This window comes from Carcharodon carcharias, chromosome 3 (assembly GCF_017639515.1).
Source record: "Carcharodon carcharias isolate sCarCar2 chromosome 3, sCarCar2.pri, whole genome shotgun sequence".
NCBI classification, from domain to species: domain Eukaryota; kingdom Metazoa; phylum Chordata; class Chondrichthyes; order Lamniformes; family Lamnidae; genus Carcharodon; species Carcharodon carcharias.
In genome coordinates, this window is record NC_054469.1 from 143,068,287 (window position 1) to 143,085,019 (window position 16,733).

At 42.9% G+C, this 16,733-nt stretch overlaps 1 protein-coding gene across 5 annotated transcripts in view; it reads left to right on the top strand.

The window, feature by feature from the left end:
• The first annotated feature begins 246 nt into the window (after positions 1-246).
• LOC121276120 (nuclear receptor subfamily 1 group D member 2-like) overlaps positions 247-16,733 on the top strand; it is a 31,463-nt gene continuing 14,976 nt past the window's right edge. For 2 of the 5 annotated variants that reach the window (XM_041184114.1, XM_041184118.1), the window contains exons 1-3: positions 251-549; positions 11,635-11,910; positions 12,066-12,154. In XM_041184114.1, coding sequence (XP_041040048.1) covers positions 540-549; positions 11,635-11,910; positions 12,066-12,154 — 375 coding nt within the window. In that variant the 5' untranslated portion in view covers positions 251-539. Of the gene's footprint in view, positions 550-7,311; positions 7,539-11,345; positions 11,498-11,634; positions 11,911-12,065; positions 12,155-16,733 lie in introns of all 5 variants that reach the window. The other 3 variants (XM_041184116.1, XM_041184117.1, XM_041184115.1) reach the window with 3 other exon arrangements.

Here is a 16,733-nt window from a genome sequence, read left to right on the forward strand (position 1 = left end):
TTCTGTTGAAGAGTCATACGGACTCAAAACATTAACTGTATTCCTCTCCGCAGATGCTGTCAGAACTGCTGAGTTTTTTCAGGTGTTTTTGTTTCAGTTAAAGAAGCTTTCTGGTTTCCCCACCCCCCTCTGTTTTTGTGAAAAAGCCTGAAACCTGACTAAGTACGAACTTGTTTTGGAAAGTGTGTCACTGGGGCAAAGGGAGAGACAGGCTGAGGGGGTGGGGTCAATACAAAGCGGGTCACGTGGGAATCTGGAGCAGCAGAGCACTGAGACACTGAGTCATTGCTGTATGAGTCCGGATTGAACAACCAGGAAAGGCACTGCACTTCAATGAAAATGATATATCGGTGTGGCAGGAAAGGAGAATAGAAGATTTAGAAAGTCATCAACGGAGACATCGTGCAGCGAGACATATGGGGGTTGAGAAAAGGGGAGAAATCAAGACTGAAAAGTGGGGCTCAGGAATAAATCTTTTGTTTTAAAAGGAACCTGTTAAGATTACTCGCATAAAGCGGAGGTTTCCTACTCTTAATGCAATGGATGCAGGTACAATATTTATTTTCTGCATTTTTTTCTCAACGCGGTTTTAATAAATCCAAACAGAATTATGAAAATGGATGTAACGGATATGCCATGTTTCGGTTTATTCTGTCCAGAACCCAAATTCAAAAATGCTCAAAGGTTCTCGATCACCAGCTGGAGAAGCGGAGTAGTTATTGGAGGTTTTGCGGGCGAGCAGCTTGGATTCACTGCATCTGGAAATTGAGCGACGTTAGAAAATTTTTTTTAAACCCCGTAGGATTTGGTTTCATTTTGGAGGCCGTTTGCAGAAGACGACGGTTTTTTTTTTGTCAGTCACTCACTTCCCCCCCCTCAACAACAAAGATCAGTGTTGAGTGTTTCGCCCCTTCCGGCTGCTCCAGTGTTGCAGCTCCTCACATGGACCTGCTCTGCTGCCCCACGTGCGCCTTCTGTTTACGTTGCCCGAGCGCGGCCTGCAATTGGCCGAACGGGGTCCCTGTGCCGTCATAATCACCTAATGGAACGTCCCCCCGGAGCTCGCGGCGTGTTTATGTGACCCAGTTTCTGCCGCGAGGTGGGGGCGGGGCGGCCGCGCGCTCCCCCCCGCCCCCCGCGGGAATACGTGTTCCCTCCTGCAAAAGGCAACAAGCGCCGCCTGCTGAAGGAACCAAATGCAGCAAAACGTAGATGATAAAACGTGCCCCATAACCAGCGGAAGGTCAGTTGTCGAAGCAATTAGTTGATTACATCACGTACACATGCGGCTTAAAGACTGTTTAAAGTGGTGGGGCTTACAACAATTTGGATAATACCGATATGAAACTTTAATTTTTTTAAAAAGAAGTTTTAAAACATGTTGGCCAAATTCTATTCCTTAATTTCTAGGATTCGTTGCTCCAGTTTTCTGCATAGTGTTGTTGTAGCTGATCTCCTTCATCTTTTTTCATTCGTTTATGGGATGTGGGCATTGTTGCCCATCCCTAATTGTCCTTGAACCGCTGTAGGGCTTTCACTTGGTAGCAAACAGGTATAATAGTGGATGCATTTTGATATTGTTTTTAGGTTAGTTTTTTTATTCATTCATGGGATGTGGGTGTTGCTGGCTAGGCCAGCACTTATTTCCCATCCCTAATTGCCCTTGAGAAGGTGGTGGTGAGCTGCCTTTTTGAACCTCTGCAGTCCTTGTAGATGTTGGACAGGCTTTGGGAAGTCAGGAGGTGAGTTACTCGCCACAGGATTCCTAGCCTCTGACATGCTCTTGTAGCCACAGTATTTATATGGCTAGTCCAGTTCAGTTTCTGGTTAATGGTAACCCTTAGGATGTTGATAGTGGGGGATTTAGTGATGGTAATGCCATTGAATGTCAAGGGGTGACAGATTCTCTCATGTTGGAGATGGTCATTACCTGGCACTTGTGTGATGCAACTGTTACTTGCCACTTGTCAGCTCAAGCCTGGATATTGTCCAGGTCTTTCTGTATTTGGACATGGACTGTTTCAGTATCTGAGGAGTCGCAAATGGTGCTGAACATTGTGCAATCGTCAGTGAACATCCCCACTTCTGACCTTGTGATGGAAAGAAGGGCATTGATGAAGCAGTTGAAGATGGTTGGGTCTAAGACACTACCCTGAGGAACTCATGCAGTGATGTCCTGAAACTGAGATGATTGACCTCCAACAACCACAACCACCTTCCTTTGTGCTAGGTATGATTCCAGCCAGCAGAGAGTTTTTCCCCTGATTCCCATTGACTCCAGTTTTGCTAGGGCGCCTTGATGTCAAAGGCACTCACTCTCACCTCACCTCGGGAGTTCAGCTCTTTTGTTCATGTTTGAACCAAGGCTGTAATGAGGTCAGGATCTGAGTGGCTCTGGCGGAGCCCAAACTGAGCATCAGGGAGCAGGTTATCGCTAAGCAAGTGCCACCTGATAGCATTATTAATGACCCCTTCCATCACTTTACTGATGACCGAGAGTATTCTGATGGGGTGGTAATTGGCCGGGTTGGATTTGTCCAGCTTTTTGTGTACAGGACATACCTGGGCAATTTTCCACCTTGCTGGGTGGATGCCTGTGTTGTAGCTGTATTGGAACAGCTTGGCTAGGGGCACAGCAAGTTCTGGAGCATAAGCCTTCAGTACTATTGCCGGAATGTTGTCAGGGCCAGTAGCCTTTGCAGTATCCAGTACCTTCAGCTGTTTCTTGATATCACCAGGAGTGAATCGAATTGGCTGAAGACTGGAATCTGAAGACTTTTTCTCTGTGGGTTGTGAGTCTTTGGAACTCTCTTCCTCAAAAGGCAGTGGGAGCAGAGTCTTTGAACATTTTTAAGGCAGAGCTAGATAGATTTTTGATTAACAAGGGGATGAAAGGTTATCAAGTGTAGGCAGGAAAGTGAGATTGAAGTTACATTCAGATCAGCCATGATCTTGTTGAAGGGTCGAGTGGCCTACTGCTGCTCCTAATTTATTTGTTCATTTCTGTGTATCCGTGTGTAAGACATGTGCACAGTTGTTATAATGCTGAGGTATTCAAGTGCTGAATGACCATAGTAATGTGTAAGAGTACTCAATTCTGGTGAGTATGAGTAGCGTTTTTAAAAATTTGTTTATTGGATGTGGTCATTGCTGGCTCGGCCAGCATTTATTGCCCATCCCCCATGCCCAGAGAGCATTTAAGAGTCAACCACATTGCTGTGGGTGTGAAGTCACGGACAGCAGATTTCCTTCCCTTATGGGCATTAGTGAACCCAAATGGGTTTTTATGATAATGGCAATAGTTTCACTGTCATCATTAGACTTTTAATTCCAGATTCTTATTGGATTCAAATTCCATCAACTTCTGTGGTGGAAATTGAACTGGGTCCCCAGAGCATTACCCCTGAGTTTCAGGATTACCGGTCCAGTGACAATACCACTACGCCACCGCCTCCCCCAACTATGCATGTATTCAGTGGAGTTTAGAATAATAAGAGGAGATCTCATTGTAACATATAAAATTCTGACAGGGGTGGATAGACCTGTTGCAGGGAGGATATTTCCTCTGGCTGGGAGTCTAGATCAAGGGGGCACAATCTCAGGTTACAGAGTAGACCATTTAGGACTGAGATGAGGAGAAACTTCTTCACTCAGAGGCCAGTGAACCTAAGGAATTCTCTACCACAGAAGGCAATGGAGGCCAAGTCACTGAATATATTTTAGAAGGAAATAGTTAGATTTCTGGACTCTAAAGGGGTCAAGGGGTGTGGAGAGAGCATGGGAGTACGATGTTGAGACAAAGGACCATATTGAATGGTGCAGTAGGCTTGAAGGGCCAAATGACCTACTCCTCCTAGTCTCTATGTTTCAAGTTTCTATGTAATCAAATTACAATGATAATTTTTGTGTCTGGTTAAATCCCTTTACATCCCATTTAGCTAAATGATTATAGAATTGCACTTGGACCATTTTATAAATTGGACAGTGGATGTTAAGTTTTGAAAAGGGAATTAGAAAACAAAATCTACTGCTGTGGTGTTTGAAGTCACATTCTACTTTATACTTTTAAATGGAAGGCTAAAATAAATTATTTTCCAAAGTTGATAAAAAACAGTTTGAAATAAACTTTTAGGAACATAACATTGGGGCAGATTTGACCATGCATGTGTTGACCATGATCGTTTTTGAACACCTTAGTGGATGAGAAATTATAATGGCCTGGATTTTGTGGTAGTCATGATGGCAAAACAGTCGGTGTTTGCTGTCATTATAACATTGAAACAGACAGCAATTTATGGTATACAGTGATTCCCTGCTCCCCCATGAGGTACCCTCTAGGAATCTCCACAGTTGGAAGACTTTGGGAATCGTTTGATTTAACCTGAACTTCCACTTTATGCTTCAACCTGACTAAACCCCTGCAAAAAAGTTACACTTTGTTAATGATGAGTACTGGCTTTTCAATGGCTTAGTGAGTTATAATTACTTTTGGACAACCTCTCTGGCCCCCAAAAAACTAAGTGTATATTTATGGAATATCAAATTTCTCCATTATGATAAATTCCATAAATGTATAATATTTAAAAAATTTGTTCCTTCCTTAATCTCATGTGTATGTCCCAATCTTTATGTCACACTGTAAAATGTTTAAAAAGTGAAGGACAATCAGTGCATTTTCTTCTTGGTTTGGAGTCTGTGAAAATTCTTCAATGTGACTGGTTGCTAACCCTACTTGATGACATCACTTGCTGGGGCACCAGGTGAAAGGTGAAACCCATGCCACAGAAATTGCTAGATTTTTGTGGGCAGCTTTCTTTGAGGTCAGCAGCCATCCCTTTGTCACTGAGTGGAAAATCTGGGGTTTTCTTCGTGCTATAATATTTCAATGCTGCCTTTCACTGTAACTGATTATGTATTCACTGCCAGGATGTGGCCAATGCTGGCAAGGTCAGCAGTTATTGCTAAACCTTAATTTCCCATGGGAAGGTGATGGTGAGCCACCTTCTTGAGCTGCTGCAGTCCATCATAGTAATTTCTGATACAACAGAGTGGCTTGCTGGGCCCTTTCTGAGGGTAGTAAAGAGTCAATCGTAAAGCTGCCGTCATCACTTCACCTGAAAAATTAACCCCTGACCTCTGTTCCTGCAAACTACCTTACCTCTCTCTCCTCTTCAGTCCTTGAATGTGCTGTTGCCTTCCAAATTTATGCCCATTTTTCCTAGCACGTCATGTTTGACTTCCTGCTATCGGGTTTGTGTCCCAGCACAGTACCAAAATGTCTTTTATTGAAGTCATAGATGACATCCCATGTGAATGTGATAAAGGCAAACTATCCCTTCTCAGCCTATGAGATGGATGACCACACCATCCTCCTCTCCATCATCATCCTGTTGGGGGAACTACACTAGCCTGATTTCATTTTTTTCTATCTAATTGTAGCTAAAGAATTGCCATCAATGGCTTCTCTTCTCATTTCTGCACCATTATCTTCTGGTGACCCCAAGGATCTATCCTTGGCCCCCTCCTATTTCTCATCTATATACTGCCCCTCTCCAACATTATCTACAAGCACAACATGAGTTTTCACGTATATGCTGATGACACCCAGCTCTACTTCAGCACTACCTCTCTTAACCCTCCATTTTTTCTACATAGTCATATTGATTGTTTGACATCCAGTACTGGATGAGTCAAAATTTCCTCTAATTAAATATTGGGAAAACTAAAGCTGTTGTCTTTAGTCCTTGCCACAAACTCTGCTCCCTCATCGCTGATTCCATTTGTCTCCCTGACATTGCCTGAGCTGAACCAGGCTGTTAGAAACTGCGGTGACATATTTGACCAAGAGATGAGCTTTCAACCACATATCTGCACTGTCACGAAGACCGTCTGTTTCCACCTCCCTAACATGGTCCATCTCTGCTACCTGCCTCAGCTCATCTGCTGCTTTTAGCTCCGGGCTTGACTATTCTAACACATTCCATGCTGGTTCCACACATTACATCCTCTGTGAATTTGAGGTCATATAAACTCACGCCCCTATCTTAACTCGCAACAGGTCCTGTTCACCCATCATTCCGTACTTGCTGCCCTAAACTGGTTCTGCCATTAAGCAACGTCTCAATTTTAAAATTCTAATCATTCTTTCTCAATCCTTTCGAAGCCTGGCCCCTCCCTATCTCTATATTCTCTTCCAGGCCTTCAGTCCTCCGATATCCCTACACTCCTCTGATTCAGGCCTTTGGCTCTGTTTGATTTTAATTGCATTATCGTCAGTGGTTGTACCTTCAACTGCCTGGGCCTTCAGTTCGGGAAATTTCCCTCCTTAACCTCTCTGCCTCCCTGCTTTGCTCTCTTCCTTTAAAGCACACCTTAAACTTCCCTATTTAACCAAGTGTTTGGCCTGCAGCCCCAATATCTCCTTATGTGCTTAATGCCATATTTTGTTTTATAATACCTCTATGAAATGCTTTGGGAAGGTGCTGCATAAATTAAAATTGTTGCTGCTGTAGATCTGGAGTCACATGTAGGCCAGACTGGATAAGGATTCCCTTAAAGACCAATCTGGTAGTTTTTGTGATCACCATTACTGATACTAGCTCTTTACTCCAAATGTATTTAATTAATTGAATTTAAGTCCCCCAGCTGCCATGATGGGATGTGAACTCATGTCTGCAGTTATTATTCTGGATTACTAGTCCAGTAATGTAACCACTACCTACTGTGCCCAGATCATGCAACTGCATATTAATTTTTGTGAGGATATTAATTCAGGTATTTTCTCCCTTGGGTCATTTCTGCTTAGAGTTGACTTACCTGCCCCAACTGGGTGACTCTGAGTTGGCTTTGAAGGGTTTTACAGCTGTGACATGAATGGTGGTTCATAATGTTTCAAGACCAGATCAGTCTCTATTCTATAAGCCACTTTCCACCTTGGTCCCCCCTTTCAGTCCTGTCCTTTTTCCTCTTCCCTGTCTCCCTTCTGTTCTCCCAACTTTTCCATTTCCTTTCTCCCTGAAACCTTCAGTCCCCTCCTCCTTCATCGTCCTTTGTCCTGCTTTGTAGTAATATCTATTCGTGTTCTAATGCTTTGCATCAGCAAGTTCCCAAAACTGCATTAAAGTTTATACAACAAAATCTTCCTTGGGAGTGTCCATTTTGTTATGCCCTCCTTAGAGACCAATAACTTCTAAAAAGAGATTTGAACTTTCAGTTATTAGCTGAAAGAATGACCTGACAAGATTTCATGTTTTGAAACTTTTAGTGTAACAGATGACTAAGAAAAAAAACTTGACTATTTTCTTTTCGTAGGCAACTTAAACTTTGAACTATGGAGAAGAGATTCCTCATTTAACTTTCAATATGACCAAAAATCTCCCGCCATGGTTTTACGTTACACTGTCCCTTAAGTGGATACTTCTTCCTCCAGGAACTTGGCTTACTTCCTTTTTACTTTCCCAGTCGGTAACCTCTAATTGCAGAACCAACTTTCACTGCGGGGGTTAAACTGGAGATTCCTTCCTTCTACCCCAAGCTAGGTGAGTCTTCCAGCCTTCTTTAAATCTTCATGAAATCTGTCTCTTCAGAGCGAGAACTCCCACCCACGTTCTATGTGGTAAACAATAGAGTCAGCATTTTCTCTGCTTCAGTTGCATGACGGCTGCCTCCTGTGCAATGTACATTCTCTGCCCTTGCTTACCTTAATGGTGCTTTCCTCAGCCCTATTGCCCATTGTGTGGCTGCAGACCACATCCAACCAACTACTGGCTGCGATGTTCACTGATTCATAGGGAAGCCTGTAGCCTGATCTCAAGAATAGCTTCCTCTGCCCCCTTTCCCCTTGGCAACGTGAAACACACTAACCTTGTATCTAGGTAGAAAGACTAATTAGCTATCTTTGATCACCACTCCCTTTCATCTAAGAAGTAAATGGACCATTTACAGCATAGCTGTTTATAACCGGATACCAATAACACATTTCTTGGACTTTAGGAAAATCCAACTCTACTCATGGTATGCTCAGAGACTGCTGTCATTGTCTCCATGTGTAAATACCACCCATCTTCTTCTCAGTAAAACAATCTAAGCCTTCCTTTGATCTCCAACAATCAAATCACCCAGACAGACTTCAGAATGGGTTACATGACCCAAATCATTTACCCAAAATATAATAATGTTCTAAACCTCATAATTATAACAATAGGCTATGGATGAACTTACTAAGCCACTTCTGTTTTGAAATTGTGGAAATGAGGGAGAAATGAAGACATGTGCAAGTTCAAGGAATGATATGTTTCTGGCGAAACAAGGAAGGAGGCGTTGCTGCTTCTAGGAAGTGAGGTGGATCAAATGGAGCCAGTGCCAGGAGCTGGTGAAAAGGGCAAGGAACAATATAGAGTAAAAATACTTAATTGGAGGAGTGCCAGTTTCAGTGGCTTGTGAACACATCTGGCCCAGGTAAATTGGAACCAAAAATTAGCAGGCAAAAATGTAATTGAACAATTGGTTGCTTTTAAAGAGGAGTTGGTTTGGGTACAACCGTGGTACATTCCCAAAAAGGGGATCAGGAAGGCAACCAAAGCCATGACACCCTTGATGCTGGAAGAGATGGAGAGTAAGAGGAAGCAGCAAAAGGGAACATATGACAGATAACAGATACCAGGTTGATAATACAAGTGAGAACCAGGCTGAATTGTTAAGTTTGGAGAGGGAAGTGAAATGGGAAGAAAGGGAGAGTATAATAATAGTAACAGCTAACGTAAAAGAGGATCCAAAAGTCTTGTATAGGCAGATAAATAATAAATAGGTAGTAAGAGGAGGGGTGGGCCTATTAGGCACCAAAAAGGAAACCTACGTATGGAATAGCCAAAGTACTTAATGAGTACTTTGCTTCTGTCTTCGAAGATACTGCCAAAATCACAAGGAAAGGAGGTAGTTGAGATATTGATGGATGAAAATTGATGAAGTGGAGCTACTGGAAAAGCTGGTTTTACTAAAATCTGGTGACTTACCTACTTTTAAGTGAGTTGTATTCTAGGTTGATGAGGCAAGCAAGGGTGGAAATTGCAGAGGTCCTGGCCTTAATCTTTCAGCCTTCCTTAGAAATGGGAATGGTGCCAGGGCACTAGAGATTTGCATATGTTGGACGCTTGTTTAAAAATGGGTGTAAGGATTAACTCAGCAACTACAGCCTAGTCAGTTTAACTTTGGTAGTGGGAAACATTTAGAAATGATAATTCTGGACAAAATTAACTGTCACTTGGACAAGTGTGAATTGATTAAGGAAAACCAACATAGATCTGTTAAAGGCAAATTGTTTTTAATTAACTTGTTTGTATTTCCTATGGAAGTAACAGAAAAGGTTAATGATGGGATTGTGGTTGATGTGGTCTATATGGACTTCCAAAAAAAATGTTGATAAAATACCACATAATATGTGGGTTCAGCCACAGCTGGAGTATTGTTTCCAAATCTGGACACCACACTTTGGGCAGCTGTGAAGGTCTTAGAGAGGAAGATTTACTAGAATGGTGCTAGGGATGAGGATATGGATAGATTGGAGAAGCTATGGACATTCTCCCTAGAGCAGAGAAGGTTGAGAGGAGATTTGATGGAGGTATTCAAAATTATGTGGAGTCTAGAAAGAGATAGAGAGAAACCATTCCCATTGGTGGAAGTGTCTAGAACGAGAGGACACTGATTTAAGGCGATTGACATAAAGTACAACATTAAGGATGAGATTTCAGAATACTTGGAAGTGCATGGTAAGATCAGGCAAAGTCAGCATGGTTTCATCAAGAGGAGATCATGCCTGACAAATCTGTTAGAATACTTTGAGGAGTTAATGAGTAGGTTAGACAAAGGAGAGCCAATGGATGTTATCTACTTGGACTTCCAGAAGGCCTTTGACAAGGTGCCGCACAGGAGGCTGCTCAGTAAGATAAGAGCCCCTGGTGTTAGAGGCAAGGTATTAGCATGGATGGAAGATTGGCTGTCTGGCAGGAGGCAGAGAGTGGGGATCAGGATGGCGGCCAGTGACTAGTTGGAGTTCCGCAGGGGTCAGTGTTGGGACCACAACTTTTCACTTTATACATTAATGATCTAGATGAAGGAACTAAGGGCGTCCTGGCTAAGTTTGCAGATGATACAAAGATAGGTGGAAGGACAGGTAGTATTGAGGAGGCGGGGAGGCTGCAGAAGGATTTGGACAGGTTAGGAGAATGGGCAAAGAAGTGGCAGATGGAATACAACGTGCGGAAATGTGAGGTCATGCACTTTGGTAGGAAGAATAGAGGCATAGACTATTTTCTAAATGGGGAGAGAATTCAGAAATCTGGAGTGCAAAGGGACTTGGGAGTCCTAGTCCAGGATTCTCTTAAGGTTAACTTGCAGGTTGAGTCGGTAGTTAGGAAGGCAAATGCAATGTTGGCATTTACTTCAAGAGGACTAGAATATAAAAGCAGGTATGTGCTGCTGAGGCTTTATAAGGCTCTGGTCAGATCACATTTAGAATATTGTGAGCAATTTTGGACCCTGTATCTCAGGAAGGATGTGCTGGCCCTGGAAAGGGTCCAGAGGAGGTTCATGAGAACGATCCCAGGAATGAAAGGCTTAACATATGAGGAACGTTTGAGGACTCGGTCTATACTTGATAGAGTTTAGAAGGATGAGGGGGGATCTGATTGAAACTTACAGAATACTGAAAGGCCTGGATAGAGTGGACGTGGGGAAGATGTTTCCATTAGTAGGAGAGACTAGTACCCGAGGGCACAGCCTCAAAGTAAAGGGAAGACCTTTTAGAACAGTCATAAGGAGAAACTTCTTTAGCCAGAGATGGTGAATCTTCCTATATTTCACCCCTTTCCTATTTCTACTTAGTTCTGTTGAAGGGTCATGAGGACTCAAAACGTCAACTTTGCTCTTCTCCGCCGATGCTGCCAGACCTGCTGAGTTTTTCCAGGTATTTCTGTTTTTGCTGTGGAATTCATTGTCACAGAAGGGTGTGGAGGCCAGGTCATTGAGTGTATTTAAGACCGAGATTGATAGGTTCTTGATTGTTAAGGGGATCAAAGGTTACGGGGAGAATGGGGTTGAGAAACTTAATAGCCATGATTGAATGGCGGAGCAGACTCGATGGGCTGAATGGCCTAATTTCTGCTCCTATGTCTTATGGTTTCTCCGCAGCCGTTGGTTATGATCTGCAATGGACTGCCTGAACAAGTGGCGGTAGCAGATTCAACCATGGCTTTCATAAGGGAGTTGGATAAATATCCAAAGGGAAAAAAATTGTAGAGATTTGGGCAAAGCACGGGCAGTGAGTGGGACTAACTGGATTGTTCTTGCAGAGTGCCGGCATGGACTTGAAGGGCCGAATGGCTTCCTTATGTGCTTAACTATTCTTTGATTCTAAGAGAAAAGAGATTCCCCTCTGCTCTTCACTTGCACTTCCTCGCACAGCTTTTTAGATCTGGGCAGACCAAGTGGACTAATGGAACAGGTGAATGTTTCCCACGTTTTATTTTTCTCAATACCCCTATGAAAAGAGAAATTTTGAACAAAGTGTGAGGAACTTCCGATCTGTCCATTTAACTTTATAATTGTCCTCCATTCCACTTTTTGTTTGTTTTAATGCAGGTGGTGTCATTACATACATAAGTTCATCAAGTTCCAGTTGTAGTCCCGTCTCTTATCACAGTGACAGTTCGGAGAACAGTTTCCAGCCAATCTCGTCTTCCATTCCATCATCACCTAACAGCTTTATATCTGATAACTACATCAACCCCAATGACATGCTGGCTGATAACTGCGCATTGAAACTAGGAAGCTCCAGCAACATCCAGATTGCGTGTTCAGCTAAAGGGGATGGATCAAGTGCAGGCCCTTTGAGCAAAAGTACCAGTGGAATTACTAGTGAGTTGATAATGTTGTCATAGTAACATGATCACAGAATTTTCCGTTTTAACATCACAAAAACTTTGATTAAAAATAGATAAGTACAAGCTTTATTTTGTGACTAATAAGATACCTTGGGTGTTGTTATCCTACTTGGTCCTTGTTTTATTTAGAAATTAATGGGATGATCCTCCTGTGTAAAGTCTGTGGAGATGTGGCATCTGGATTCCATTATGGTGTGCACGCATGCGAAGGTTGCAAGGTAAGGCACAGTTTCACTGTGAATTCAAATAAATAGTCTAATATGATGTTTCTAAGTAAGAGAACCTGTAAAGTATTCTGAGTAGTATCCATATATTTATTGGACCACTAGTTGAATCCATGGAATTGATTAAGTATTAATCTAAAGATTTTCCAGTGTGGTTTCATCCTCCCATAGTTGCTTGACTGGGGAAAGAGACATCATGTTATTATGCTGTAGAAAAATCATGATATATTAATAGAAAATTAATGTTCATTTTCCAGCTTTTTGACCATGTATGATTTATTGTACGTTAGGCAGGTTATAACATTGTTTTATTTTGCCAAGTTAGAGAACCTGGCCACACAGTGTAGATTCTTTACATGGGAGGTCGAGAACTTTGCTTAATTGATGATTGAGCGTAAATTATTTTTCCTTTGAATACATCCTTTTAAAAACAAGGCTGGCATTTACTGCCCTTCCCTAGCTGCACTTGAAAAGGTGGAGGTGGATCTTCTTGAAATCCTTATGAGGGTGCTCCCACAATGCTGTTAGGTAGAGTGTTCTGGGATTTCAACCCAGAGATGATGAAGGAACAGTGATATATGTCCAAGTACGAATTGGGTATAACTTGCATATGATGGCGTTCCCATGCGACTGCTGCCCTTTTCCTTCTTGGTGGATGTCACAAGTTTAGGAGGTGCTGCTGAAGAAACCTTGATGAGCTGCTGCATTGCATCCTGCAGATGCTACACGCAGCAGTCATGGTGTGATGTTGATGAAGGGGTTGGATATTTATTCTCATGTGCAAGGTGTTGATTAAGCAGATGGCTTTGTCCTGGATGGTGTTGAGCTTTGAGAGTGTTTAAGTTGCATTCATCCAGACAAGTGGATAGTGGACAGCTTTGGAGAGTCAGGAGGTGAGTTACTTACCACAGAATTCCCAGCTTCTGACCTGCTCAAGTAGTCACTCCATTTATGTGGCTGGTTCAGTTCAGTTTCTGGTCAGTGGTGACCCTTAGGGTGTTGATGGTGAGAGACTGAGTGAAGGTAATATTATTAGATGGCATGGGGAGGTAGTCAGGCCTTTTCGTGTTGGAAATGTCAATTGCCTGACTCTTGTATGATGTGAATGTTACTTGCCACTTATCCAAGATGTCACTTGTCTAGGTCCTGCTGCATACAGACACAGGTTGCTTTATTTTTGAGCTTTATGAATGAAACTGAATACTGCAATCATCAGTGTACAGCTCCGTTTCTGACCTTGTGAAAGGGGAAAGTCATTGATAAAGCAACTGAAGATGGTTGGGCCTAGGAAGTTATACTGAAGAATTCCTGCATCAATGTCCTGGGGCTGAAATAATTGCCTTCCAACAAACACAACAATCTTCCTTCGCGCTAGGTATGATTCAAGCCACTGGAGAGCTTCCCTCTGATCCCCAATGACTTCAGTTTTACTCGGTCTCTTTGCTGCCACACTTAGTTGAATGCTGCCCGGATGCCAAGGGCACTGTTGCCTCAACTTTGGAATTCAGGTGTTATGTCAATGTATGAACTAAGGTGATAATGAGGCCTGAACCCAAGTAGTCCTGATGGAATACAAACTGAGAATTGGTAATCAGGTTATTGGTAGGTGCCACTTGATGATTCCTTCCTTCACTTTGCAGATGATTGGGATAATTGGCTGAATTGGATTTGTCCTGCATTTTGTGGACAGGATATACCTGGGCAATTTTCTACATTGTCAGGTAGATGCCAGAGTTGTAATGGTACTGGAACAAATTGGCTAGTGGCACAGTTAGTTCTAGAGCACAGGTCTTTAGCAGTACAGCCAGGATGTTATTGGGCCCATAGCCTTTGTTGTATCCAGTGCAATCAGTTATTTCTAAATGTCATGTAGAGTGAATTGAATTGGCTGAAGAGTGGCATCTGTGATGGTGGGGATCCCCAGAGGTGGCCCATGAGAAGGACCATCAAAACTTGGCACTTCTGGCTGAAGATGGTCAGAAATACTTCAGCCATGTCTTTTGCACTCGGGTTGTGGGTGGTGATGGGGGTGACCATGAGCCCCCACCCTCTTGCCCTCCTTCTGTTAGTTGCTGAGTCGTCCACTGCTATTTGACCTGAATTTAGGGATTACTTATCTCTGTCTATAGCATGCACGTAGTCTTTTTTCATTAGTCTACCTGGTGCTGCTCCAGACATGCTGTTCTGCATTCTTTATCGAAGAAGGTTGGTCATCTGCCTTAATGGTGTTGGAGGAGTGAGGCCAGGTTGTAAGAGGTATACAATTCTGCTGGTGATAATCCACAGTTTCTCATGAATGCCCAGTTTCAGGCTGATGGATCTGTCCTTAACCTCTCTCACTTAGCATTGTGGAAATGCTACAAGGCACAACAGAGTGTGTCCTTAGCATGAGAATGGACTTATTCTTCACAAGGACTGTGGAGTAGTCATGCCTTCTGTGCTCACGTGGATGGATACAACGGTAGGCAGAATTCTGCAGACAAGGTTAAATAGGCTATTTCCTCATGATGGTTCTCTCATCAACTACTTCAAGTCTAGTAGGGCAGCATTGTCCTTTTGGAGTCAGTCAGCCATATCAGTGGTGGTACTATCAAACCAATTTTAGCTATTGTCTCCTGCGCAATGCGCATTCTCTGACCTTGCTTATCCTGATGGTACTTTCCCCAGATGGTGTTCAGTGTGGAGGAGCAATGACTCATCAGCTAAAGGAGGACAGCAGGTTCTCTTGTCCATGTTTGATCTGAAGCCATGAGAGTTCATGACATTCAGACTCAATGTTCAGTATTCCCAAGGTAACCCAAGTTGTCGTTTGGCAGTACAGAACTTAGGTACTGCTGAAAAAAGAGACATGTCTAAGCTTTTCGTCTTGCACTCCTCAGGACACTCGCAAGAATACCAATATAAAGGGGAAAACAACAATTTATACAGTATGTGAAGAGAGTGCTGATTGCTTGGCAGGTGGTGTTGCCATGGAGAATGCATAACTGATGGTGACTGACAGTTAATTGCCATACATTGTTTGAAATTTAAACCAGACAGCTTGACCCTGATTGGTCATGGCATTGGCCTGAGGATTGAGTCAGCGAATGGCTGTTACTTATTTTGTTTAGCTGAAACAGACGCAGTGTATGTACATGTTCTTTCTGTCTGCAAAGAACAGGGCCCTGTGTATTAATAACTGTAGCTTCCAGTACACGCAAATCCACCACATTGTGAGCCCAACTGACAATCTTAAATTGGTTGTCAGCGTAATTCTCAGCACGTTGAGGATTACTTAGCAAATGTTGTCCAATCATGGAATCAAAAATAATGTTGGACATCGTGCTTTGAGTTTTCAAGCACGGGCTGGTTGGGTACAGTCTATTTCTTGCCTATTGCGAACAGCGGCTGGGACATGCTGTTTGATACAATCCGCCAGTCTTTGGGACATACCGCCTACATACTAGCATCACACTGAAACTCAGATAGCACATCACTCATTTGTGTGATCGGCAGAATGTCTTTTTGGCTTGATGGTAGTCTCCTGTTAGTGGTGAATACCACTCGTGTTGCTACTGCGTACTAGCAGCGTGAAACAGCTAGCTGTTTGAGCAACATATTAAATTAGCTGTTTCACGCCACTCCTATGTAGTAGCAACACGAGTGGTATTGGCCACTAACAGGATGCTGCCATCAAGCCAAAAAGACTGTCTGCCTATCACACAAATGAATACTGTGATATATGAGTTTCAGTGCCAGTGTGATGCTAGGTATGTAGGTCGTACATCCCAAAGACTGGAGGATTGTATCAAACAGCATGTCCCAGCTGCTGTTCGCATCGGGCAGGATACAGACTGTACCCAATCAGCCCATGCTTGAAAACTCAAAACAGAATGTCCAACATTATATGTGATTCTGCGATTGGACAACATTTGTTAAACAATCCCCATTGTGCAAAGAATTACACTGACAGCCAATGTAAGATTGTCAGTCGGCCTCGTAATGTGGCGCACTTGCATGTATCGGAAGCTACATATATTAATACACAAGGCCCCGTTCTTTGTTGACAGAAAGAACATGTACATACACTGCACCTGTTTCAACTAAACAAAATAAGTGACAGCTGTTTGTTGATTCTGGTCATGGCATTGTCCTGAGGAATATCAGGGTGAAGCTGCCTGGTTTAAATTTCAAGCAATGCTTGGCAGTTAACTGCCAGCCACCATCAGTGGTGCATTCTCCATGGCAATGCCACTTGCCAACCAATCAGCACTCTCTTCAAATACAGCATAAATTGTTGTTTTTCCCCTTATATTGGTATTCTTGAGTGTCCTAATGAGTGCTAGATGAAAAACTTAGACATGTCTCTTATTTCAGCAATACTCAAGTAACCCAAGTTGTTGAAGCTCTCTGGAGATCTCTGTTCTTGCATTCAGAAGCCAGTTCCCAGTTAATGGCAAGAATCGGCTTTTAAACTGCAGGGAAAGATTCCATTATAGGCTGTGGGTAAATCGCTGCTTTTAATCTAAAAAAGCTTTAAATATTGCTGGTTCCCTGAGTGTGAATCTGGGAGGAGCACCTTGTTCCTTCCTCT